At 53.2% G+C, this 25,661-nt stretch overlaps 1 protein-coding gene across 3 annotated transcripts; it reads left to right on the top strand.

Annotated features, from left to right (window-relative positions):
* The first annotated feature begins 557 nt into the window (after window positions 1–557).
* KLHL26 (kelch like family member 26) lies at window positions 558–21,830 on the top strand. Of its 3 annotated transcripts, none has more exons than XM_053966070.1 (3): window positions 558–1,921; window positions 1,980–2,293; window positions 16,641–21,830. In XM_053966070.1, exons 2-3 carry the CDS (start codon window positions 2,247–2,249, stop codon window positions 18,220–18,222), a joined length of 1,629 nt encoding a protein of 542 aa, XP_053822045.1. In that variant the 5' UTR covers window positions 558–1,921; window positions 1,980–2,246; the 3' UTR covers window positions 18,223–21,830. The 3 variants fall into 3 exon arrangements, with proteins under 3 accessions (XP_053822045.1, XP_053822043.1, XP_053822044.1); XM_053966068.1 differs by lacking the exon at window positions 558–1,921 and adding an exon at window positions 13,858–14,040 and having other exon boundaries at window positions 1,961–2,293; XM_053966069.1 differs by lacking the exons at window positions 558–1,921; window positions 1,980–2,293 and adding exons at window positions 13,689–13,742; window positions 13,858–14,040.
* The last annotated feature ends 3,831 nt before the right edge of the window (window positions 21,831–25,661 follow it).

Consider the following 25,661-nt stretch of genomic DNA (forward strand, 5'->3'; position numbering starts at 1 on the left):
CAGGAGCCCCCCCCCCCACAAACACCAGAACAACTAAAAGAGCACCCCTGGAGAGGGGGGGAGAGCTGGCTGGGAGCTCCTGCAGCTCCAAATTCCAGAACGGAACACCAGGAGGGTCCATCCCTGGCCTCTTCCCGTGCTGACATCTCCTCCTCTGTGCAGGTCGTGTCTGAAATAACAAGGCCCCGAGGTCCTGGCCGGGGTCTCCGTGTGCTGCAGCAACACAAATAGCAAATTAATAAGCACTGCTTCCCTTTCTCCCCAAGGTTTTGCGAGGCTTAATTAATGAATGTCTGTAAAACGCATTTGGAGCTGGGAATGAAATGTGCTGTGGAAATGCCAAATATTTTTAATGCTCCAGCAGATTTAGGAGGTTTAAATAAGAAAAATACACAGCTTTTCCTCTTCGAAACAGATTGCTCTCCTTGAAGCAAAGGGCTCCAGAACATGAAGTTTTCATCAGGCTGACTTGAAAGGGAGTTTTCACGGCTTTCCAAGCGCGTTTATTCTCATGTACGAATTCCCCCCTTTCCCTTCTACAGATGTGGACACCGAGCATGGGAAATCAAAGAAATCTACCCCCGGCCGTTGGCAGGGCCAGCGCTATGAATAATTTCCTGATTCCCGCTGATGACTGGAATGCCCCCTCGAGCAGATGCGAGCCGGCTTTAGGAATTACACGGACCCCGCGTGGCCTCGGTGGCTTCGGGGAGAGCTGGGAGGGCTCTGATGCCGACCATGTGTGGGGACGGAGGCGGTTTTGGCACCGGGAGGCGCAGGGAGCTCCGGCGACAGGACTGCACCCTCTGGAGGGTACTGCTGCTCCTGCACGTGCGGCTTTTGGCCAAAAAATCCTGCTCCAGAACGGCCCAGGTGGCCTGGCAGGAGGCTTTGTCCCCACCAGGGCTGTCCCCGCAGTCCTGGCTGGCTGCACATGTGATGGGCCCCGCAGGTGACACGGAGTGATCCGGAGGTGACCCTGAGTGATCCAGAGGTGACCCTGAGTGATCCGGAGGTGACCCTGAGTGATCTGCAGGTGACCCTGAGTGATCTGCAGGTGACCCTGAGTGATCCAGAGGTGACCCTGGGTGATCCAGAGGTGACCCTGAGTGATCCAGAGGTGACCCTGAGAGATCTGCAGGTGACCCTGAGTGATCTGCAGGTGACCCTGAGTGATCCGGAGGTGACACTGAGTGATCCAGAGGTGACCCTGAGTGATCCGGAGGTGACCCTGAGTGATCTGCAGGTGACACTGAGTGATCCGGAGGTGACCCTGAGTGATCCAGAGGTGACCCTGAGAGATCTGCAGGTGACCCTGAGTGATCCGCAGGTGACCCTGGGTGATCCTCAGGTGACACCGAGTGATCCGCAGGTGGAATCCCGAGGGAAGTGTTGGGATTTCCAGGGCAGGCTGCAGCAAAGGACATCGGCTGGATAGCGCTCGGAGGGAAGGGACTGGTGGCCTGTGGGGTGGTGACAGAGCCCTGCGACCCCCGCAGCTACAGGGCAGTGACATCTCCTGGGACATGCCTGGGGACAGACCCCCAGGTCCTCTCAGCCAGGAGGCAGTGGCAGACCCTCCAAGTCCTCAGTCCGGGGGGTGACAGAGTCCTGGTCCCCACAGTCTGGGGGGTGACAGACCCCCGATGCCTTTGGCCACGGGAGGTGACAGCCCCAGATCCCCCAGCCCTGTGGGGAGGTGACAGCTCCCGATGCCTTTGGGGGGTGACAGCACCCAATCCCTCAGCCTTGAAGGGAGGTGACACCCCCTAATCCCACAGCCCCGTGGGGAGGTGACAGCTCCCGATCCTGTGGGGAGGTGACAGTCCCAGGTCCCTCAGCCCTGAAGGGAGGTGACAGTCCCAGATCCCCCAGTCCTGTGGGGAGGTGACAGCCCCCGGTCCTCCACCCCTGTGGGGAGGTGACAGTCCCAGATCCCCCAGGTGTGACAGCCCCCGGTCCTCCATCCCTGTGGGGAGGTGACAGCTCCCAATCCTCTGGGGGGTGACATCCCCTAATCCCCCAGCCCTGTGGGGAGTTGCCAGCCGCCCCAGCCCCGCGGAGAGGTGCCAGCCCCATCTCCCCGCGGGGCGGTGACACGGCGGTGGCGGCGGGGCGGCGCCAGGCCCGGCGGGCTCGGAGCGGAGCCCGCGGCTCCCGGTCCCCGCCGCTGCTGCGCCTTTAACGCGGCGGCCCCGCCGCCTCCCCCGCGGCACCGGCACCGGCGGCGGCGGCGGCGCTGGGCGATGGCGGAGTCCGGCGGGGCCGAGTTCGGCGCGGAGCGGCCGAGCAGGTGAGCGGGGCCGGCGCGGCCTAGGCCGGGCAGCGGGGCCGGGCCCCATCGGCCCGCGGGGCTCCGCGCCTTCCCCCGGGCCCGGGCTCACGGAGCGCCGGCCTGGCCGCACCCAGAGCCGCTGCCCGGGGCGCTGCGGGGCGGCAGCACGGCCCGGTGCCCGGTGTTCGGTGCCCGGTGCTCGGTGCCCGGTGCTCGGTGCCCGGTGTTCGGTGCTCGGCGCCCGGTGCTCGGTGCCCGGTGTTCGGTGCCCGGTGCTCGGTGCCCGGTGCTCGGTGCCCGGTGCCCGGTGCTCGGTGCCCGGTGTTCGGTGCTCGGCGCCCGGTGCTCGCTGCCCGTGCTCGGTGTTCGGTGCTCGGTGCCCGGTGCTCGGTGCTCGGTGCTCGGTGCTTGGTGCTCGGTGCCCGGTGTCCTCGGGGCCGGGGATTGTCCTGAGCGGGGCCCGTGGGACGGAACGGTCGTGATGAGCAGCGACGCTGTTGCTCGTGGGGTGTGTGAGGTCTGGGGGAGGCTCTGAAGCAGAAAATAGCGTGAATCCTACAGTGAATCCTACAGTGAATCCTACAGTAAATCCTACAGTGAATCCTACAGTAAATCCTACAGTGATTCCTGCAGTGAATCCACACAGTGAATTCTGCAGTGAATCCTACAGTGAATCCTACAGTGAATCCTACAGTGAATTCTGTAGTGAATCCTGCAGTGGATCCTACAGTGAATCCCACCCAGTGAAACCCCCAGTGAGTCCCACCCTGGGTCAGCTCTGTGGAGCCACCAGCTCTGTGGATTTCTAGAGGCACCAGGTGCAGCAGTTCCAGACACACCCAATTTTTGGTGGTTCAGGCCCATTCTGCTGCCCCCCGTCCCCTCTGCTGTGCCTGCAGAACCCCAGTCCCTGATTTTGGAGGGTCACTCAGGCTTTGAAGGCAGCACAGGGCAGGTGGTACCTGTTGGGGTGACGTGCTACGTGTCGGGGTGTGTGGTACCTGTTGGGGTGTGTGGTACCTGTTGGGTTATGTGGTACCTGTCAGGGGTGTGTGGCTCCTCTTTGGGTGTGTGGTTCCTGTTGGGTTATGTGGTACCTGTTGGGGTGTGTCGTACCTCTCAGGATGTGTGGTTCCTGTTGGGTTGTGTGGTATCTTTTGGGGTGTGTGGTACCTGTCAGGGTGTGTGGTACCTGTTGGGTTATGTGGTATCTTTTGGGATGTGTCGTACCTGTCAGGGTGTGTGGTACCTGTCAGGTGTGTGGTTCCTCTTTGGGTGTGTGGTTCCTGTTTGGGTGTGTGGTTCCTGTCAGGGTTATGTGGTACCTGTCAGGTGTGTGGTACCTGTCAGGGTTATGTGGTACCTGTCAGGGTTATGTGGTTCCTGTCAGGTTTATGTGGTTCCTGTCAGGTGTGTGGTACCTGTCAGGGTTATGTGGTACCTGTCAGGTGTGTGGTTCCTCTTTGGGTGTGTGGTACCTGTCAGGTGATGCTCTGGGTGTTGCAGGTGGTACCTGCTCACGGAGGAGTTTCTGTTCCCAGGGTGTCCCTGTCCCAGCACCCCGGGCTGGTGTGGGATGGTGCTCGGGGAGCTGTGGTGTCTGTCTCGGGGATGTTCTGCTGGTGCTGTCTGGCTGTCACTTCACTTCAAAGCATCCTTTATCCTCAGCTTTGCTCAGCGCTGCCTCCTGAAATAACCCCCCGTGTGTGTCAGCCGTGGAGGGGAAGCTCTCCCAGGCATTGTTCAGTCTGGAGAAGCCTCTCTGAATCCTCACCTATAGATATATTCTATTTTATCCCCCTAATAACCATCTGTGCTCTGTGAAGCTCCATGCTGTGTCACCTGCAGCATCTCATTTTATCCCTCTGCGCCTCCTTTTCCTTTCTCTGACAGGAATTCCAGCACTTCTCACTCCAGGTGTTGGTAGCACTTCTCCCCTGGCACTTGGGAGTTCCCTGGGTGTGCAGCAGTGAGAAATGGAAGTCATTTGTTTCAGGGCTGTGATAAATCACCCAGGCTGGAGCTGCAGCAGTTTTATTCCCCCGAGCTGCAGCTCCGTCATGTTCCCTATCGTGTTTTATTTTCTTTGTTAATTGTAAAGCAAAGCCCGTTCAAGTTTGGATCCTGCTCCTTGTTGGTGGGCAGTTTAAAGGTTTTTTTTTACTTGTTTGAAGGTGGATTTATTGGGCAATACGAGGAGAAACCTGGTGGAGGACCTTGGATGTGCTGTGGAGCGTGAGGAGGATTCCAAGGGCATTCCCTGTCGGCAGTGTTTCCTTGTTAGGTGCTTCCACTTGTGACTTTTTTGCACTTCTTATTTGCTCTCTGAGGCAGGAGGACAGAGGCTCCGGGGCTGTTTCACACATGCCATTTGGATGGTGCACTGCAGCTCCAACACCACGGGCAGAATTTCCATCTTTGGAATTGCTACCTCTTGCCCGGGAGCCGCGTGGCTGCCCCTGAGCAGGAAAATTCACTTCTCTGCTGGGATCCTGCTCCTTCATTCAACACAGAACAGGCTGTGCAAGACCCTGGGGACAAAAGGACTCGCTGATGGCACGAGATAAAGCCACTTCTGGGCATAGAAAAGCAAAAGGCCCCAATCTTCTATTTTGAAATAAACTTGGGGTTTGGGGTTGGTTTTTTTTTTTTTTTTTCCTTCTTTTTTTTTTTTTTTTTCTTTTTTTTTTTTCTTTTCCTCCTTGGGTAGAATTTCATGACTTACAAATGGGTTTCATATTTTACTCCCAGCCCTCTTTATCATGTACAGGGAGAGTTTCAGGCTGCAGAATTCACTCTGCAGCGCTGGGGATGTGCTTTGGGATCAGGGAGAGGAAATGTGGAACCACTCGGGACCCTCAGCAGGAGAAGCTTCTGTGCTTGAGCCATCGTTGCTGCAGCGTTGGTGAGGTGGACTCAAAAAAAAAAAGCAAAGCAGGGTCACAAAAATCTGGGAAAAGCATCATCCTAGATGCTGGAGAGAATGTCCCTTTGCAGGCCTTTCCATGGGAATTAATTGAGGTGTCCAGACAAGCTGCTGAGGAGTTAATTGGGAATAATCCCTTGAAGGACACACCGGAGTGTTTGCTGGGAAAACCAGGATGAACAGGCAAGGTCTTGTCACAAATGTCTGGGTTCCCATCAAGGGAGTGCTGACCTGAGCTTCCCAAACTTTATTCCTTCTGAGAAGGTGGTGGGAAGGAGAGAAGTGTCCAGGGGGATGGAGTAAAACCACAAACTGGGGAAGATAAGGGCTTGCTTTGGTGTTCCTGTCATCTACAGCTTCACCCTTCAATCAGGCTTGGTATTTTTTTCCCTTTTGGAGCTGAAGTGGAGTTTTTGTGGGGTTTCTATGATCTATCCTCTGCCACATGGCAAGTTTCAGACAGATTTAGTTCTTAGATCTGGTAGACGTGGTGTAAATGTTTATGCTCAAACTGAATCACTGTAAAAATAACTGCTGCCTGCTCTTGCAGTGTTGGGAGAGTCCTGAGCTGGGGGTTTTATTTAGACCAAAAGTAAACCTGGGGGATGCTTTAGAGGTTCCTGTCCTACCTCTGAGTGTTGTGTGGCTTTGTGAGGAGGAGCCTTGCCCAGCAGGACGGTGGTTCAGGTGTCTCTCCCACTTTCTCATTTATTAAGGAATGCTGGCGTTGCACAGAAATTTGGGATCTTTAAGAAAAGCTGTTCTGGTGGCCTTGGGTGGCTCTGTTCAGGACAGGGTGGCACAAAGCCTGTGCAAGACAGAGCTGCCCACGGAGCTGGGAGAGAAAACAATGTTGTGATGGGGACAAACCTGAGTGCAGAGGGTCCAGGTGAGGAGAGGAATGGGCTGCAAGCAGATTTGAGCTGGAATTTGATGCTGAGTGCTGGAAAACACCAATTCCTTCATTTCCACGGAAGGAATGGGGCGTCTGCTGCTGCTCTCTGCTGTTCCATCACTTTGTGCTGGTTTTGCCTGAGCTCCCTGGCTGCTGCCAGGCTCTAATCTGCAGGGTGGAGGTGCAGGGAGGGGAGAGGAGCACCTGCTCTGCACGTACCTGCTCCTGTTGTTCTATTGCCACACTGCCCAGGCTGTGCAATCCTGCTGCACAAACGGCCTGGCACAAGCGCTGCTCCCGGCACCTCCGGAAAAGCTGGAAGTTTCCCTGACTTCTCCCCAGGTGTGGAGTGGGCTGGTGGTGTGGGACAAAGTGGGGAGTGATCTCCTTGCAGTGGGGACCCTGCCAGAGCTGCTGGCAGAGCTGGCACGGGCTGTCCCCACGGGGAAGGTGACCCAGAGGTCGCTGACCTGTGCAGAGCCCGGGCAGGTCCTGGCAGGTTTTTGGGTGGACATCATGCCGTGGATCAGCTCTGCTCGCCTCCCGGGGGTGACAGGGTGGCACTGGAGCGGGCTCGGGGCAGGAGGGAGGTGTCCAGCAGTGCCCGTGTGTGGCCCAGGTGACACTTTTGGGGTGGCCCTGGTGGCTCTGCTGTGCTTCCCGACACCACTAGGTGCCTCCCGGCCTTTGCACTGCTGGGAGAGGCTCAGGAGCACCCGCTGCTCCCTCGGGCTGTTCCATCAGCAGGGCACAGCTCGGAGTTTTGGGTTATTTTGGACGTGGCACCGCTGTAGTTTTGTAGAGTTTGACCCTAAGCTGGGGAAACGTGCAGTGTTTAAAGCAGAGCTGTCAGGGAGTATTGAGTGTAAAGAGCCTGAGCTGGGGGTGTCCATGGATTTTATTTTATTTTATTTTATTTTATTTTATTTTATTTTATTTTATTTTATTTTATTTTATTTTATTGTATTGTATTGTATTGTATTTTATTTTGTTCTATTCTATTCTATTCTATTCTATTCTATTTTATTCTATTTTTTTTACGCTCTGAGGGTCCCTGTGTGCCTGGCTCTGTCACTGCTGTCACACTGCCTGTGCCTGCCACAGTCCTGGATGTGCTCTGAGTGATTTTTGTGTTTGCTCTGTTTGTTCCTGGCTCAGAGGGATTAGGTTTGGGGCTGACAAAAAAGAATCACCATCGAGTTTGTGGGGTTGGGGAGCATCTTCCCGTTTTCAGTTGTTGTGACAAGAGCAGGTCGAGGTGGTGACAGGGTGGTGGTGAGTGTCACCTCTCCAGCTGTCACCTCCCTGCTGGGCCCAGCTTTGGGCAGGACTGAGGAAAAGCCCAGTAGAGGACAAAACCCTCTGTGGCAGCTTTAAATAGGAAAAAAAGAGAAATGGCAAATCCTTGTCACTGATCTCGCTGTGACATTTTTGCCCCTCCAAGCCCTGGTGTCCAAACCTGGGCTCATGGACCTCTCACCTCAGAGTCCACTGGTCCTTCTGGCTGCTGAAGCACCAGCACCAAACTGCTTTTCCCACTGCACCAGCACAAAGATGCCTCTGGCTCTGGGACAGAAACATTTTAAATAAATCTGATTCTGGGGTTTTTTTTGTTGCTGTTTTTCTTCCCCCCCACAATTTCTCCTGGGTACAGCATGTCCTGCCCAGAGCCTCACGTTGAAACCCCGGACGGTGGCAGAGTTGAACGTGTTCACATCTTTCACCCTCCACTTTTTTTGCTGCTCTGTTTTACCAGGCCAGCCAGCTTTTTGACAGCCATCCACAGTTTTATTAGTGCAGAAACCAAGATCCCACCTCTTTTGGCTTGCAAACAACCTCCTGATTGATGCCTGGGAGCAGAATAAATTCGTGTGTGTCTGCTGGGCCCCTAGTGAGCCCGGCTCAGAAGAAAAGAAAAACAGAGATTTTGGAAATGTCTGAGACTTCTAAGGACATAAAAAAATAATATTTAACAACTAAATAAATTGAAAAGCTTCTTGCTGCTCTACCTTTGGGCTCCAGGGTGTCCTTGGTTCCGGCCTGGGGGAAATGGGATGCAGATAAGGAAATCAGGGGATCAGCAGGACCTGGGATGGAAAGCACTGGAAAATGAACCAGGTGCCTCCTGGCTTCTGTAAAATGCAGCTTTAATTGCTGTTTTCACCAAGCTGCAGGGCTGAATCAGGCCTGGGTTGGCTGGCAGTGGTCAGTGTGGGAGCAGAGCAGTGCCCAGTCCCATGCCAGTGCTGACCACTCCGGCTGCTGGAAGAGGGACCAGCCTTTGGGGCCCTGAAACAGAACTAAAAAAAAGCTTTGTTTGCTGGGCTTTGTCCTTTTTCTTTCTTAAATAGTGAATGTTTCTCTGCTCTCCCTTCGCCAAACAATAAATTCCCTTAAATTTTGAGGCTGGAGACTTTTCAAACTTTCCTGTTGCACTTGAGGCATTTTCCAGAGGTCCATTATTTTCACACGAAGTATCACTCCTCCTGAAACTCATCCCCATTTATAATCTCTTTATTTGAGCCCTGCAAATTGCCAGTCACTTTTAAACAGCGACATTAGTCTCAGGCTCTCTCCTTTTATTTATTGCTTTGATGAAAGAGATGGTGTCAGGAGTGGAAAATGAGTGGAGGCAGAGGAGGGAAATGGGAGAAATTAAGGGAAGGAGTTGGGAAAGGGAGCAAAGAAATCGATTAAATGCTTTTTTTTTTTTGCACCCGTATCTTTCTGGAGGATGATTATGTTTCGCTGGAAAACATCCCCTTCATTCAGAGTGTTAATATTTAATTAGTTGCTGATCATTAAGTGCTTATTGTGGTTTTCTGATTTGGCCAGGAAACGCTGTAAATGCTGCTGGGAACAGAAGTAGGTTAACAGGGCAGGTATTTTTGTGCCTCTGTGCCTCATCTTCCTTGCCCCCAAACTTCCAAGGAAACTCCTTGCTGTGTCTTCTCAGAGGGATGCAAAGGCCACGGGAACGTCATCCCAAAATCCCAAATGAGAGTCTGGGAAGCAGCAAATCCTCGGTGAAGGGCTCAGCCTTTCTGCCCTAATGTAGCATTTGTGAGTGTGAAGTGCTGAAAACTCATTTTCATCGTTTGGGCATGTGATAGAAAGCCTCAGGATCTGAAATATTACAGTCACCATGGCTACCAGTGACTTATCTGAGGGAGTTTGACTTTTGTTTTGATTTTAAGTGTCTTAATTGTAGTTTAAAACTCAGAATCTAAATGTGTTTTTTTACTTAGGCATGAAACTAAAGGCATTAAATGATTTGCATTATTAAAATATCTATAATGCTGCCTGTCAAAGGTTCCTAAAGAAGGTCCTTAATATTCATACCTTATGTTCTAAATAAAGTTACTCTCCAGCTTTATGGGAGTTCTGCTTCTCTCACCACAAAAAATCCCTTGCAGGTGCCTCGCTGGCTATTTTGCAATCCCAACCCTTTTTGTTTAGCCTTGCAAAAGCTGTGCCACTCCATACCTGGTGCTTTTCCACACATTCTGCTGCTTTTCCTCCTTCCCCTCCTGTCCCCCAGCCGTTCCCTGCCGGGTCCCACCTCTGGAGCTGGCGTTTATGGAAGAGTTTGGCTGTTGGAAGTTTGCCCTGCTCAGGAATCCTGCCAAACCCCCTCGAGTTTCTCCTGGATGAAAAATTACCCAGCACCACCTGCCCAAAAAGTGGGAAAATGTGGGGATGCTGAGCTGGGGTGGAGAGCACCAAGCTGCCCCTCCTTCCATGTTGTAAAAGAAGAGGAACGCGACAGGCAGTGGCGCAGCCAAAGATTTTTCTCCCTTAATTCAATCACTAAAATGTTACAATCTGTCCTGCTCTAATTCTCTCCACTTGTACTTGTGCAGTGGTTGCAAACATGCTGAAATATGAACTCATGCTTGGTAAGCCTTTAATTCCAGCTTTGATGTTTTTAATCATCAGTACAGATTTGGTAAAAAATGATTCATTAGCTCGAAACGCATCTTGGATTCCACGTGACGCCGCGGGGAACGGAGGAGGCAGCGCCAGGGGCCGCTTGTTCTCGGGATGTTCTTTGTGCCTGAGCTGATTCTTGAAGTGTGGCCCTCAACATCTCAGCTTCAGAGGCCTCTGGGGTGTCCAGGTGCCTCCTCTCTGCATCTGGTTTTGGTCAAAACCCGAGCGTTCCTTGCTGGGAAGTGTGTGAGCAGAGCCCGAGCTCGGTGAGCTCGGGGTGAGGGCTCCTCTCTGGGTGCAGCAGCAGGAGGATTTCTGGCCCTGTTCTCCTTCCCTGCCTGGAACCACTCCCTTAACCCTCGCTGGGACACCTCCACGCCCTCCCCGAGCTCCAGGCTTCAGCTTGGGGCTGGTTTCCCCCACGCTGAGCTCTATCCCGCGGTGACCGCAGAGGATTGAAAGCAATCTGGCTTCAGAGCAGCGTCTGGAGACAAATCCTCAATCCCATTACTTGTTCCCTGGCTGGATCTGGGGTACCAGGGATGTCACCAGAGCCTCTGAGGCTGCTGCCCAAAAGGCATCGCCCTCGTGGCTCAGCGTGGCTGTCGGATTCCAGCTGCCCCCGCCGTGCGTGCCACGGACATAAAGATCCCTTTCACAGCTGTTTCCATATGGAAAGTGGGAATCCTGCTCTGGCAAAGCCACCTTTGTGCCAGTAGAGCCACGTGAGAGGCCCTGCTGGTGGCAGGCTGTTGGGATCCTCACCGTGGGATGTTGCTGGGGGCGTGATTTTTGTGTCCTGCCTTTTCCCAACGGAGAAATTCAGCCCCCACGCCTGACCCTGCTCCAGGCCGAGCTGTTGAAGGACTCTCTGACCACAGAAACCCCCGTGAAACTCCAGCTTCTTCAGGACAAAGATGAGCATCCCGAGGAAAATTCCAGAAGCTCTCCAGCCTTGCCTCCCAAGGAAAGGGAAGGAGCGGAATAAACACTTTCTCCCTGTTGTGCTGAAAGGCTTTTATCTCCCGGGGCACGTTCTGAGCTGCGAGGAGGAGACAAAAAACTCTTCCCAAGTTTTGTCTTCCAGGCTGTTCCTGCTGTAACAAATTGTTAAGCAACAAGTACACGGCATTTGGAGATCTGGGATGAGATAGCGACAGCCTCACAAAGGCGCTCTCACATGTTCAAGGCTTCCTTTTGTGCTCCTGGGTTTTATATATTTATTTTTCACTCTCTGGCATCCAACTGCTGCTCCTCTTCTTCCTTCATTCCCAGTGCTGGAGTGGGAGCCAAGGCCGTGGATTCAGGCGTGCTCCCGTGTCCAGCCAAGCCTGCTCTTATCACAAATCCCTTTTTTCTCCCCGCAGAGCAAACACTGCTTGGTGCTGTTCTCTCACCTCTCCTCCTCCCACTTTGTTTTCCATAAATCCTTTACTTGATTTCTCATGCTTTGTGTGGATTTTGTTTTGTTTCCAGCTGTTTTTTTTCTCCTTAAAATCCTTTCTTTTTTTTTTTTTTTTTTGCTGGACATTAGTGATGCTTTTCTTTTGTTTTACTTTTTTTTTTCCTCCTTCAGGGTATTGTGTAATCACTGGATCCTTTTATTCTATCCCTGTAAATAGACAAAGGAACCAGAACACAGAGTTTTTTCCTGGAGTAGCTGTTCCATTACCTGTTGAAATGAATCCCACATCCAAACACCTTTATTCCACACAGATGGGCCAACCCGCCCTGAGCTAATCCTGTAAAAGTGAATTGAGGAAAAGTTAAAAAAAAAAGGAATATTTGTGCAGGTGACGCTCCTTGTTTGAACCTGTGCTGCCTGTGGATGCAGGGACAGCATTCCCATAGGGATGAACCCGAGGCTGGGAAGAGGAATGTTTGAAATCAGTACCAAATAAAAACCACTGAGGAAAGTTCCCACGAGGAGACTCCTGGAGGAGATCGAGAGTGATGAAGTCACAACAAACTCGGGAATTTGGGCTCCTGCTGGATCTGTCCCCGTGGATTTTACCTGTCCAGCCTGGAGCTGTGGCTTTGCTGGGTGGCTGATGCTGTGTCCTGAGGGAGCATCACTTCGTGCTGCTGCTGGACCTTTCCTCCTTCCTCTCCCAGCAAATCCAAGTTCCAGGGAGGAGAGGGAAAGGGGTTTGACGTGCTGAGAATCCTTCCAATCTCTTCCCTCTTTTTCCTCAGGAAGAGCCAGAGTGGACAGACATTTCTTGGCTTGCAGAGTGTGGATAAAGGTCCTGTCAGCAGCTGCCTTTTTGCTAATCCTCTTTATTCCAGCGAGGAATACTCCACGCTCTGCTCCGGGGCTCTTTAGAGTTGCTTTGATTTTAGGGTGGGGATTTCAGACCACCCAACCCCAGCTGAGCACCGCCAGCCACCCCAGTAGGAGCTCCCATGGATTTTGAGGCGCATTCCCAAGGCTGAGGAGCTTGAACCAGCCTGCCAAGGTTTGCTTTGTGCATCCCAGCGAGCTCCAGAGCCGCCCTCCCAGTGCTCTGATGGACATCCCAGATTTCCCCTCGCTCCCTCTCCCTAAAGCTTGCAGGAAATTGCAACCCGATAGGAGCGAGCTCTGTCCCTTGTCCCTCATTGTTTGAGGATTGTTTACATCCCCTTTTTTTTGTTATCCCATCTCCCTGACTCTTCCCTGACCTCGCCGGCTCGTTTGGTCCATTGTGTGTGGCTGTTGTTGTTCCAGGGAGTTCTTAGGGAGGAGGGTTGGAGCAAACCCTGGGATTACTCAACCCAGCCTCCTCCTTTTTGGCTCCATTGCTTTATTCCACCTAAATAATAATAATAATAGTGATGATAATTCCCTCTAAGTGCAGTCCTAAGTGCACTCTCCCACTGTGGATTTGGGAGCAGCTCACGCACCTTCCCAGACTGGGGATAATCTCCTTGGGATTTTTTTGAGGTCACATTTCCATAAAACATTCCTCAAAAACGCAGACTCCAAGCAGCAGGATGCTCCTGAAAACTTCAGCCCCATCCAGAATATTGATCCCTGTTTTCTCCCCAGGAGCACGCAGGATCTTGATCCCGATGTAGTCGGTCAGAGCTGGATTAAATTTGCAAATGGATTTGGGATTTCCCACGAGCGGGCTCAGGGAATCTTGCAGTCGGTTCTGGAGTTCTTTGCAGAGCATCCCAGAGCCTCTTTCTTCCCCTGGAGCAGGGCTCCTGCTGCTCCCACTGACAAGTGCATCTGAGGGCAGGCAGATCCCGGGATGCTGCTGGGGAACACGTGCGAGAGGCACTGGGAAAAGCAAGGAAATGTTTACGCTGGGAGGGGACTGTTGACAGTGCAGCTCAAACAGCTGACGTTATTCAGGGCAGCCAGTGCCGTGCAATATTTTGCTTTTTGCTTCTCTCCTGGGGGTCAGGCAGAAGGGAAGGATCAAATGGGGCTGGCAGGGCTGTCCTTGGCCGGAGCAGGGAATCCAGCAGCTGCAGGCAGGGAAGGTGGTGAGGAGAAGCAGCAACTGTGACTTGGTGTTGTGGTTGAAGTCGAGGTCAGGGTGGACTCTGGGGCAGCTCAGCATGGAGACACCAAAATTCCTTGGAGGCTGTGGCCCCAGGAGATGTTTGGGTGGTGTCTGGAGCCCCACGTGTCACCAGTGCCAGAGGATTTCTGGGCAGCACGGAAGTGTTTTGTGGAGAAGGGAGCTCGAGGTGCTGATGTTCTCTGGGTGGCTGCTGAGGTGGGAATTTGCCTTCCAACTGGTGCCAGTTCCCGTGTGTCCCCATCTCTCTGGGTGGGTATCTGACATTCTGTGTTCGTTTCAAACCAGCCTGTCTCTCTTGTTCTGTTTTTAGCATGGCTGACAAGAACAGCACCCTGAAATGCACGTTCTCTGCTCCTGGCCACAGCACCACGCTGCTGCAGGGACTGGCCTCGCTCCGAGCCCAGGCTCAGCTGCTTGATGTCATCCTCACTATAAATAATGAAGTGTTTCAGGTTCATAAAGTTGTCTTGGCTGCCTGCAGTGACTATTTCAGGTGAGAATCCCATAGGGAAGCAGGCACTTTCACCTTTCTTGTGGGTTTGCTGTCTCCCCATCCTCCCCCACCCCAACCTCCCCACCGCACCCCAAAAGTCCCACCCCACAGAAGCCTTTGGAGGTTTGGTTTGCTGCACAGATGTCCTGCAGGCAGGTAGAGGTTCAGGATCAGTCCCTCTGCACTCAGGTTTGTTCAGCTACAGCTGCTGGGCCAAGGCAGGAGCCCAAGCTCAGGTTTTGACCCCACCTGGGCAGGTGTTGGTGCTGCTTTTGCTGTTGGAGCCTCTTGAGCTGATTTGGAAGTGGCAGTGAGGGCTCCAAAATGAGGCATCTCATCCTGCTGTTCTCTTGAACCACCACTGCTCTGTCTGTAGGGCTCCCTGCCCCTGGGCTGAGAGCAACAAGGTCCTCACGTGGTCCCAGAAGGTCTGGGAGAGTTGTCCCAGCTGGTGTGGGCTGAAAACCGAAGCGTTGTGAGGAGTTCCTGCAGCCAAATGAATGCAAAGGGAGACAACTGCAGGGCAGGGAATTCAGTCCTGAGTGAAAAGAGGTGTTTTCATCTTGCCTCTGTCACAGAATCACAGAATTGTGGTTCGGGTTGGAAAAGATCTCCACGGTCATCAAGCTCAACCAGCCCAGAGCACTGAGTGCCGTGTCCAGGAATTCCTTGGACACCTCCAGGGATGGGGACTCCAAACTGAGCGGGCACGCAATTAATCCTGGAGCTGCTCTCCCCCAAAATGCTAATGGCACTGTTTTATTCTCCCTGCTGGGTGCAGGGCCACTGCCAGGGTGCTTTCACCTATCTGAGCAGGTTCCTCCTTAGAACTTCAGTGGTGCTCGAGAAGGTTGTCCTCGTGAACAATGGCAGAATAATCCAGTTTTTGAAAACACTCTGTGTTTTTTTTTTTTTTTTAAATTGCGGGAAGGGGGAGGGAAAAGAGTGAAATTGAGGCATTTATATAATCAGCATTTTAGAACCATAACACTTTTGAAGGAGATTGCATTCTAGTTGATGATTTGTCTTCAGCATGGCAACAATAAAGGCTTTCCTCTCCCTGCTCAGCTGGTGCAGGAGCACACACGTGGCTGGGTGTCCTCTGGGGCGAGGGATCAGGGCTGGGACATGGGATATGCTGGGATTTCTGCACAATGCTCTCATCTGCTGCACAAAGAATTGGGAGCAGTGTTCCTGGTCACTGGGTTACAGCAGGCTGATCTCACATGCAGATATTTCCTAATTTAGGTCATTTAGGATTTCTTGGGTCTATGCTGGACGGCAGCAGGTTTTCTAGCCTGGTTTGGACAGGAAACTTGGAACTCGTGTCTTTTGACAGTGTTCCCAAGATATTCCTTTATTCCTGTGTGGATGCAGGGTCTGGTCAGCATTTTTGGGGGCTGACTCGTACCTTGGATCCGGCGCAGGCAGCTCTGGTGACACCACAGATTTACCTTTCCCATGGAAAAGAGCAGGTGGAAAAAAAACCAGCCCGAAAAGTGCAGTTTTAAGACCTTTTGTGTGACATTTCATGGGTGGCTGGGACGTGTGTGCAGTGGCAGGGAGTGGTGACACTCCACGTCACCCCGTGTCACTCCATGTCACCTGCTCTGACTTTGCCTGACCCACAGCTGCTCTGCCACTGCTCCTTGAGCACCACGGGGTGCAAACCTTCACCCCCTGGGCAACAAAACCCTCTGGAACGGGCTGTAAATGGCCCAAAGGGCCCAAAAGGGACCAAACCCCACAAGTGCAGCCCCGTCCCCATCCCGCCCCCGGCGCTGGGAGCTGCGGCCTCCCAGCCCTCGGCGTGGAATGCGCTTCCTGTGGAATTTAGGAGCCTCCCAAGGAGGTGATCCAGGGCCTAAGCTCAGCGTGGCCTGGGCGAGTGATGTGCTCGCAGCTGTGCTGTAACTGAGCCTTTTCCCCCCCATTTTTGTTTAATTGCCTGTCAGCCCCCTGCTGCAGGGGCTGCGGCTCCCATTTTTTCAGGCCTTGGGAAGGAGCCTTGGAGGGGAGGTTCTGCTGGAAGACCAAAGCTGTTTGTGAGATGTGTTGCACCTGCAGTTTTTGAGCCATTTCGTAGTTCCCTGCGAGGTAACAGGATAACAGGGCCTAAGGGCCTCGCTGCCAGGAATCACTGGCCTCCCACCACAGGTGTGTTCCCTCCTTGTGCTCCCAAATCCTCAACCTAAGCCTGAAACCCTTCAGGGTACAGCTGCCAACCTCTGCTGGTGCAGATCCCGTGGGATCCTTTTTTGTTGGACATCACGGATCCGTTGGTGTCCAGAATTGTTCACTCTGGCAGCTCTGCCTCTTCCTGGAGCTTGCTCCCGTGGTCTGCTCTTACTCCTGCTGCCAGTGGGATTGAAAAACTTCTCCAGTTGCTGAATATTCCTCCTCAGTGCACTGTTTATGCAAGCCTTATGTAAGCCATTGCACACTCTCATTTCTCCCGGCTCGTAGAGATTTAGACTTGATTTATTCCCCCCTTCCCCGCCCTAAGAGAATCAGAGTGTTAAATAAAATCCAGTTCCGAGGTGCTGCATCTTTTGCTTAAACAAGGGGGGGATTTTTTTGTTTGTGTTTCTGACCTGCAGGGCGATGTTCACGGGCGGGATGAGAGAAGCCAGCCAGGACGTGATCGAGCTCAAAGGCGTGTCTGCCAAGGGCCTGAAGCACATCATCGACTTCGCCTACAGCGCCGAGGTCACTCTGGACCTCGACTGCATCCAGGACGTGCTGGGAGCCGCCGTCTTCCTGCAGATGGTGCCGGTGGTGGAGCTGTGCGAGGAGTTCCTCAAGTCCGCCATGAGCGTGGAGACGTGCCTCAACATCGGCCAGATGGCCACCACCTTCAGCCTCGCCTCCCTCAAGGAATCCGTGGACGCCTTCACCTTCAGGCACTTCCTGCAGATCTCCGAGGAGGAGGATTTCCTCCACCTGCCCCTAGAGCGCCTGGTGTTCTTCCTGCAGAGCAACAAGCTCAAGAGCTGCAGCGAGATCGAGCTGTTCCGCGCCGCCGTGCGCTGGCTGCAGTTCGACCCCGCGCGCCGCGCCAGCGCCAGCCAGGTGCTGTGCCACATCCGCTTCCCGCTCATGAAGTCCTCGGAGCTGGTGGACAGCGTGCAGACCCTGGACATCATGGTGGAGGACGTGCTGTGCCGCCAGTACCTGCTGGAGGCCTTCAACTACCAGATCCTGCCCTTCCGGCAGCACGAGATGCAGTCCCCGCGCACGGCCATCCGCTCGGACGCGCTGTCCCTCGTCACCTTCGGCGGCACCCCCTACACCGACAACGACCGCACCGTCAGCTCCAAGGTCTTCTGCCTGCCCGACGCCGGCGGCCGCCAGTTCCGCGAGCTGACCGAGATGGAGGTGGGCAGCAGCCACTCCTGCGTGGCCGTGCTGGACAACTTCGTCTACCTGGTGGGAGGGCAGCAGCTGCAGTACCGCAGCGGGGAGGGCGCCGTGGACGTCTCCTACCGCTACGACCCCCACCTCAACCAGTGGCTGCGCATCCAGGCCATGCAGGAGAGCAGGATCCAGTTCCAGCTCAACGTCCTGCGCGGGATGGTTTACGCCACGGGCGGCCGCAACCGCTCGGGCAGCCTGGCCTCGGTGGAGAAGTACTGCCCCAAGGACAACGAGTGGACCTACGTGTGCTCCCTGAAGCGCAGGACGTGGGGCCACGCCGGGGCCACGGCGGGGGACAAGCTGTACATCTCGGGGGGCTACGGGATCTCCGTGGAGGACAAGAAGGCGCTGCACTGTTACGACCCCGCCGCCGATCAGTGGGAGTTTAAGACGCCCATGAACGAGCCCAGGGTGCTGCACGCCATGGTCAGTGCCAACGGCAGGATTTACGCCCTGGGAGGCCGCATGGACCACGTGGATCGGTGTTTTGATGTCCTGGCCGTGGAATATTACGTCCCCGAGACGGACCAGTGGACCACGGTGAGCCCGATGCGCGCGGGGCAGTCGGAGGCCGGCTGCTGCCTCCTGGAAAAAAAGATTTACATCGTGGGGGGCTACAACTGGCACCTGAACAACGTGACCAGCATCGTGCAGGTCTACAACACGGAGACGGACGAGTGGGAGAGGGACTTGCACTTCCCAGAGTCTTTTGCTGGCATTGCCTGTGCCCCCGTCATCCTCCCGCAGGTGACGAGCCAGAGGTGACTCTGGGGGGCTCTGGGGCTGTGGGAGAGGGAAGGACAAAACAGCTCCAGAAAGTTCCTCCTCCTGCTGGGGAGTGCTGGCAAGCCAGTTCCATCAGCAGCACTTGTCAGCCAGGCAGACTGAACAGATGTTACAGCTGGGAAAAGCTTTTCTCTCCTCTCCGTCTCTCTCTATTTTTTTTTTTTTGGTGGGGGATGCATTTTGCCAACTTTTCGTATTTTTAACGGCGCCACGCACTGCAAACATTGGCAGCTCAGGAGTCACTCAGCACTGGGGTCTTGTTTCCAAGAGATCAGGTGAGGTGTTTTTTTATCGATAGCTCCAAAAATAAAAATCATCGTGCGTCGCTTTGTTGGTTTTTTAGCAAACAACAAACAAACAAACAAAAAAAAACCCACAAAAACTTGTGTATCACACTGACCTCCAGAAGCAATAAAAGGACAGTGGGAGCTACAAGAGCTCAGGTGCTTGGATTGGGAAAGCAGATCCCTGTTTTTCAAAGGTGACTTTTCCTTTTTTACCCCTTCCTGAAAAAGGGAATATTTATCCCTGCACACCTCTGGTCTTCACTGCTTGGATCACGCTGCAATTCCTCGCCCCCTCCAGCTCCTCTAGTGCAGAAATTCTCCCTTAATTGGGGCGTGCAGAGTTTGCAGCACTAAAGCCACGGTGAAAGCTTGATTATGTATAAACAGGCATGATTATTTGGGTTTAGAAGTGCCAAAAGTTTGGCTGCCCTGGCAATAAGAGCTCTGCAGTCGCCCATCAGTGAAGCCAAGAGCTCCTGCAGATTCTGGGTCAGGATTTTCACCTTTCCCAACAACTTCATCCCAACTCTTCCTCCAGTAAAGGAGGTGGGTGCTACTCCTTCAGCAGCTGGAAGGTTTTCTTCCCTGCCACGTGAATGAGCTGCTTGGCATCCCAAAATGATGGGAGTCCCAGTGGAACGTGGTTTTGTTGTTGTGGTGGTATTTTAAATTAAGAGGCTGGTTTAAGATGGCTCTGTCGTTTTTGTAAAATCTTCACTGCACAGAACACTTCCTGAACTCTCCTCTCCTCCAAGCCATTTTCCTTATTTAATTTGATGAATGAATTGCAAGAATCTCTGCTTCTATCAGGAATTCTGTTTCCAAGGGCTTTGTTTTGTATCTGTGTCAGCTTGATTTGGATGCACACAGTCTCCTTTTGTAGAGAAGCTGTTGCATTCTGCTCTGAAATAAATCCTGGGCTGCAACCTTTAGTGACAACTCTTAGTGTCTGGTGTGCTGATGAATCCTTGAGAGGTCTGTGTACAGCACGAGCTCCACACCTCAGAGATTTTTCTGGAATCCATGGGATCAGAGCACCTCCGGGTAAGGATGCAGGGTGCTCGCATTCTGAATTTCAGATAAAAGCCATGCAGAATTCCCTCTGTTCCTCCCCATTTGCTGGTTTGCCAGTAAGAAATCGATGAAAAGGACGTGCTGCTCTATGGAATGCTGCAGTTGGAGGGCTCTCAGGCACTTCACTGACTCCTTTTCTCTGTTCCTTTGGCCTGGCCTGGCCGCCAGAAACGCCCGGGACGGGCTTGGCAGAGACAGGAGATGCTGAGAGGATGAGCTGGAGCTCAGTTCAAGCTCCACAGTTCCAAAAGAATGGATTTTCCTTGTTGAATGGTTCCACATGTGCATAAAAATGGTATTTCTCAGGTTGGTAACCAGCTGAGCTGTTCTCCCTTTCCTGTGTGCGGGATCTGCTCAGTCCCCCTCTGAGGGTGTCGTTCCTTCATCCAGAGTGACAGAGAGGGGCTTTAGGTGGGGAATTTGGGATAAATCCTTCCCTGGGAGGGTGGGCAGGCCCTGGCACAGGTGCCCAGAGCAGCTGTGGCTGCCCCTGGATCCCTGGCAGTGCCCAGGGCCAGCCTGGGACATGGGAAGTGTCCCCATGGCAGGGGTGGCACTGGCTGGGATTTAAAGTCCCTCCCAACCCAAACCTCTCTGGAATTCCACGATTCTACAGCACTTGAACATTCTTCCCTGTTTTATTTGCACTTTCCCCGATTCCTGGGGCAGCAGTGGATGGTTTGGGTGCTCTCTCATCCCTGAGTTTTTCTGGCTGTGCAGCCGTGGTTCCCATCCCACACACGCCCCGAGATCCACGTGGAGCCCATCCCTGGAATCTCCTCCTGAGGAAACCAAACTTTATTTTTTATTTTTTCCCTTCAGCCTTCTCAGGTAGGTGTGTGTGTCTTGGGGGGAAAGAGGAAAATCCTTGGAAAGCAAGGAAAAGCCTGTTTGGTCTCACTTTTAAGGACAACCTTGCAAAAATAAACGTGATCCAGCGTTCATTCCTGTTGGAAGCGTTGTTTTGCAGACAGGAGGATGCACAAAACCCTTCTGGAATTCTATTTATTAATCAATTGCCTGCCACGAAGCAAAACTAACCTGGGATTGCCATTCCTATTCCCTGCCACTGAGGAGCAGGAGCTGGGAAAGAATCTGGAGGTCTCTGGATCAGAGCACTGCAGCTCTTTGTTGCTGGAATGTTCTTTTTATAGCAATGTAAATAATTATTTCACATCAAAAGAGCTGGAAGTCTTCTGGCCGCTCTAAATTTAGCAGAGACTCAAATATTTGTGGACCATAAATATTTTGGATCATAAATTTTGCTTGACCCCTTGCGCAGGGGATGGAGTTGTGGCTCTGGGCTGGGCACAGCCTCTCTGATATTCTGACAAGAAATGGGTTTGGTGCTTTTGGTGCGTTCAATAATTGATGTTTTCAGGAGGGTTTCCCCATAAATACGGATGGGATTGTGTGGAAACGTTTCCCAGGATGCCCCACATGGAAAGGAGGTGGATTGGGCTCCTCTTTTCCTGAGGAATGAGCCAAGCCAGGTAAATGTTTGGTTGCCCTCAGAGTCCTTTGTGGGTCTCGGAGCAGCCATAAAAACCCTGGGGGTGAATTGGGTAAATCTGGAAATGCCCCTGAGCAGATGGGGAGCGGGAGAAGCCGGAGCATCGTTAGCACAGAGCCCCTGTGTCCCTCCAGAGGCTCCTGTCAGGCCTGGGATAATAATTCCTGTCTCCTCTGATGTTTTATGGGCCTGAAATTGTGCTTAAAACCATAAAGGCAGCCCTGGGAGTCTTGGCAGGGTGGAGAGCAGCGAGAGATTGGGAATGTCTGCATCCCATTAATGGTGTCACTGACCCTTTTCCAGAGGGTCTGCCTGCTCCCAATCCCACTGTCACTTCCCCCTAGCCCAGAACCCGGATAATTCACACAGACGTGCCTGCAGCCCTGGAAGATCTTTAGCAGCAGTGGAAAAATGTCAGTGTCTTTGATTCAGACAGAACCAAGCCACTCCCAGCAGCTCCCAGTTAGCCTGGTGCTGGTTTGGAGTGCTGCTGTGGGAGCCACATCAAACCCAGGCAGAAATTCCCACTTCCAGGGCTGTGATAAGGGCTGGAGCTGCTGAAACTCCACAAACTTTCGGGACATTTATCACGGCAGGATTATTGGAGCCAGACTACTGTCAGGATAAATAAAACATGTTCCCCAGTGCAGCTCTAATTATGATTTTTAGCCAGTTGTGTAATGTGCAGAACTTTATTTACAATAAATCTTCCAGTTGCTCGCACAAATGAATGGGATTTCATCACTCGTGGCTGAAGGAGCAGGAGAAGTGGATGTGGCTGGAGAAATTCACAGGCTGGGGGTGTTGGCACGTCAGGAGAGGGAGGGAGCAGAGCTGCCTGCTCTGGCCTTCCAAGGAGGGCTCAGCTCTCCTGGACTCCACCTGGGAGCACAGAAATATCCCCCAGACTTTTCCCCCCGGGGTGTTCTGTGCAGAGACAGCTCTGCATGGCAATGGTGAGTGGGCACAGCAGCATCCCACAGCCTGCAGAACTTTTGTTTCTCGCTCCCCCAGCTCCTCGCTGAGCTCCAGGAACAGGCACTTCTTCTTTTTTGGCACTCCTCTCTTTGATAACTCGGCTCCAGGGAGAAGTTCCAGCTTTTATTTGTGGGGCAGGTGCGTTTCTGACTGCTCCAACAGCGAGGATGCCAGGAAATGGACACAAAATGGGCTTTTCTGCAGGGAAACAGCTGCTGGTTGAGCTGTGCCACCCGAAATCAGCCTCAGAGCTTCAGGAAAAGGGTGAGGAGGAGGAGGAGGGTGACAGTTCCCACCTCTGGAGTGTCCGAGGCCAGGTTGGAGGGGGTTGGAGCAACCTGGGGTAGTGGAAGGTGCCCCCCCAGATGATCTTTATCCAACCCACACCACTCTGGCATCCTCTGAAAGCAGAAAAGCTGCTGGGGCAAAAGTTTTCAGGAGGTTTTACAAGAGAGAGAAATCAAAGCTGCTTGGCCGGGTCCCTGAGGCTTTGCAGTTGCTCTTTCACACCCAGGCCCCTGTAATTAGCTCGAACTGGTTTATATGGCTTCTTAAGAAATGAAAATCTCTTTTTTTTTTTTTTTTGGGGGGGGGTTGTTTGTGCAGGCCACCAGCCCAGCCTGCTGCTGGCTGCCCCTCAGCCCAGCTGGAGCGAGGCCTTTGAAGTCACTCGCACCACATCAGGAGCACCTAAAGCAGAAAGGATCCTTTAATAGATTTAATCTTTTTTTTTTTTTTTTTTTTTTTGGATCATCTGGGTCCCAGCGCTTTGCAAACTGCACTAAAAGTCCTTTTCCATGTGGTTAAGTGATGTTTGCAACCAGGCTGCTAATCTGGGCCTGCCCACGGAGCTGGCAATTATTTAGCTCAAAATGCAATTTCTTTTTTCCCCCCTCTCTGCTGTGGCCCGGGGTCGTGTTTGATCCTCCCGAGGATGCAGAGTGAGTCTCTGGCAGGATCAATGCTGGCATTCAGCGCCTCCAGGAGCTGCTTTCCAGCTGCATTTCACAGCAATGGTTGAATTTCACCCAGCTTTGCAAGGGACAAGGCTGCCCCGGGGTGCAGGTAACGTGCCTGGGCTGCTCCTTTTTGCAGGATTTGGGGTTTGCACGTGAGGGGAGGCTGCCACAACCCCTGGGCACGCTGTTTCTCGGGGAGAAAATCCCATGTTTTCCAGTTTTCCCCATGGAAAAGGGGCAGGATTAACCCCTGGGAGGGCAGAGGTGCCCTCCGTGTGTCAGCCCTGAGTGCTGCAGCTCCCAGGGGGGCAGAGGGACCCTGGCAGGGGATTCAGATGGGATTTTGGGAAGAAATCTTCCTCTGGGAGGGTGAGGAGGCCCTGGAATGGAATTCCCAGAGCAGCTGTGGCTGCTGCATCCCTGGAAGTGCCCAAAGGTTGGAGGGGGCTTGGAGCAGCCTGGGGCAGTGGGAGATGTCCCTGGGCAAGGGGAGCAGCTCCCAGGAGCCACAAAAGCAGGAATTCCGTGGTGGCTGCTCGCTCTCCTGCTGGAAAATCGACTTTAGTGATGCTCCCGCTTCACTGCAATGAGGGAAACCCAGGAGGTGCCCACTTGGTTTATCAGGATTTCATGCAAAAACCACCTGTAGCTGCAAAAAAAAAACACCCTGAGCTCCCCTTCACGCTTTGATTTCTTTCTTTTTAATACCTTCAGCGAGAAAATCGGGCTTTGACTCGCAGGTGACCGCCCGCCCTAAGGGAGGGGCAGAGCAGAGCTCGGGTTTGCTCCGGGATGTGAAGCAGAGCTGGCTCCCAGGAGCCTGGAATGGTTTGGGATGGAAGGGACCTTAAAGATCATCCTGCCATGGCAGGGACACCTCAAACTGCCCCAGGCTGCTCCAGCCCGGCCTTGGGCACTGCCAGGGATCCAGGGGCAGCCACAGCTGCTCTGGGAATTCCATCCCAGCCCCTCCCAGGGAGGAATTCCTTCCCAAAATCCCACCCAACCCTGCCCTGGGGCAGTGGGAAGCCATTCCCTGTGTGCTGTCCCTCCATCCCTTGGAAATGGTTTCTTTCCACCCTTCCTGTGGCTCCTTCTCTCCCTGGAGTGTCAGGTACCTCCTCACCGAGTCTCTGGCAATTCCCACGTGGAATTCTCTGCCTTTGGGAAGGCACCGAGTGGCCGCTGCTTTCCCAGCTCCCCACATCACCTCAGCATCCCAGGAATGATCCCTGCATCCCAGGAATGATCCCTGCATCTCGGGAATGATCCTTGCATCCCTTTGGGAATGCTCCCTGCATGCCAGGAATGATCCCTGCATCTCGGGAATGCTCCCTGCAGCCTGGGAATATTCCCTACATCCTGGGAGTGCTCCCTGCACCCTGGGAATGATCTCTGCATCCTGGGAACGATCCCTGGAAATGCTCCCTGCATCCCAGGAATGCTCCCTGCATCCCGGGAATGATCCTTGCATCCTTTTGGGAATGCTCCCTGCATGCCAGGAATTATCTCTGCATCTCGGGACTGCTCCCTGCAGACTGGGAATATTCCCTACATCCTGGGAATGATCCCTGCATCCCGGGAGTGCTCCCTGCACCCTGGGAATGATCTCTGCCTTCTGGAAATGATCCTTGCATCCCTTTGGGAATGTTCCCCGCATCCCAGGAATGCTCCCTGCATCTCAGGAATGATCTCTGCATCCCGGGAACGATCCCTGCAGCCCGGGAATATTCCCTGCATCTTGGGAATGCTCCCTGCATCCCAGGAATGCTCCCTGCATTCCAGAAATGATCTTTGCATCCCTTTGAGAATGTTCCCCGCATCCCAGGAATGATCCCTGCATCCCAGGAAAAATCTCTGCATCCCAGGAACAATCTCTGCATCCCAGGAATGATCTCTGCATCCCAGGAACGATCTCTGCATCCCGGGAATGCTCCTGCATCCCGTGTGGAACAAAGCCAAGCCCCAATTCTGGGAAAAGGGACCGGGAACGGAACCCTCGGCGTGGCTGCCAAAACCTCTCTGAGCAGCAAAAAGATCCGAGGTGTGGAAATGGGAATTAATTTCTCCCGGCAGTCGCTGTTTGCTTGGCTTTCTGTAATTTTAGAATTTACAGGGAACGGTAAAGGAGCGGAGCTGGAAGGGTGACAAGGGAATATTGGTGCAGGGAGCCGAGCCAACCTTCTGGGGGAGTGGATTTGCTGGGCTCTTGGAGGGGAGAGTGGTTCAGGTGCTTTTATTTGCCCTCTGGAAACGCGGACATCTCAAATTAAAGAAATTTTCACCAGTTCCAAGTGAAACAAGAGAATGTTTTCCTACTCCAAGCACGGTTTGGGAGCCCGGTTCAAGATAACTGGGGACTCTGAGGATATTCTTCTCCGAGGATAATGGGAATGTCAACAGGAACATTAAGTAGGAAGTGTGAAAGATCAAAATCTTTGTGTCTGCAGGCAAAAAAAAAAAAAAAAAAAAAAAAAACCAAACCAAGAACCGCCAGCTCATTTGAGGATCACAGCACAACCTCAGCGCTGCCCTGGTGCTGTGTGAGCCCCTCAGCCTCACACCTTCCTGGGAAAGCTCCGAGGGAGAGCCTGGAAGGAGCTGGAT

The sequence above is a fragment of the Vidua chalybeata genome, chromosome 27 (genome assembly GCF_026979565.1).
Source record: "Vidua chalybeata isolate OUT-0048 chromosome 27, bVidCha1 merged haplotype, whole genome shotgun sequence".
Lineage (NCBI taxonomy): Eukaryota > Metazoa > Chordata > Aves > Passeriformes > Viduidae > Vidua > Vidua chalybeata.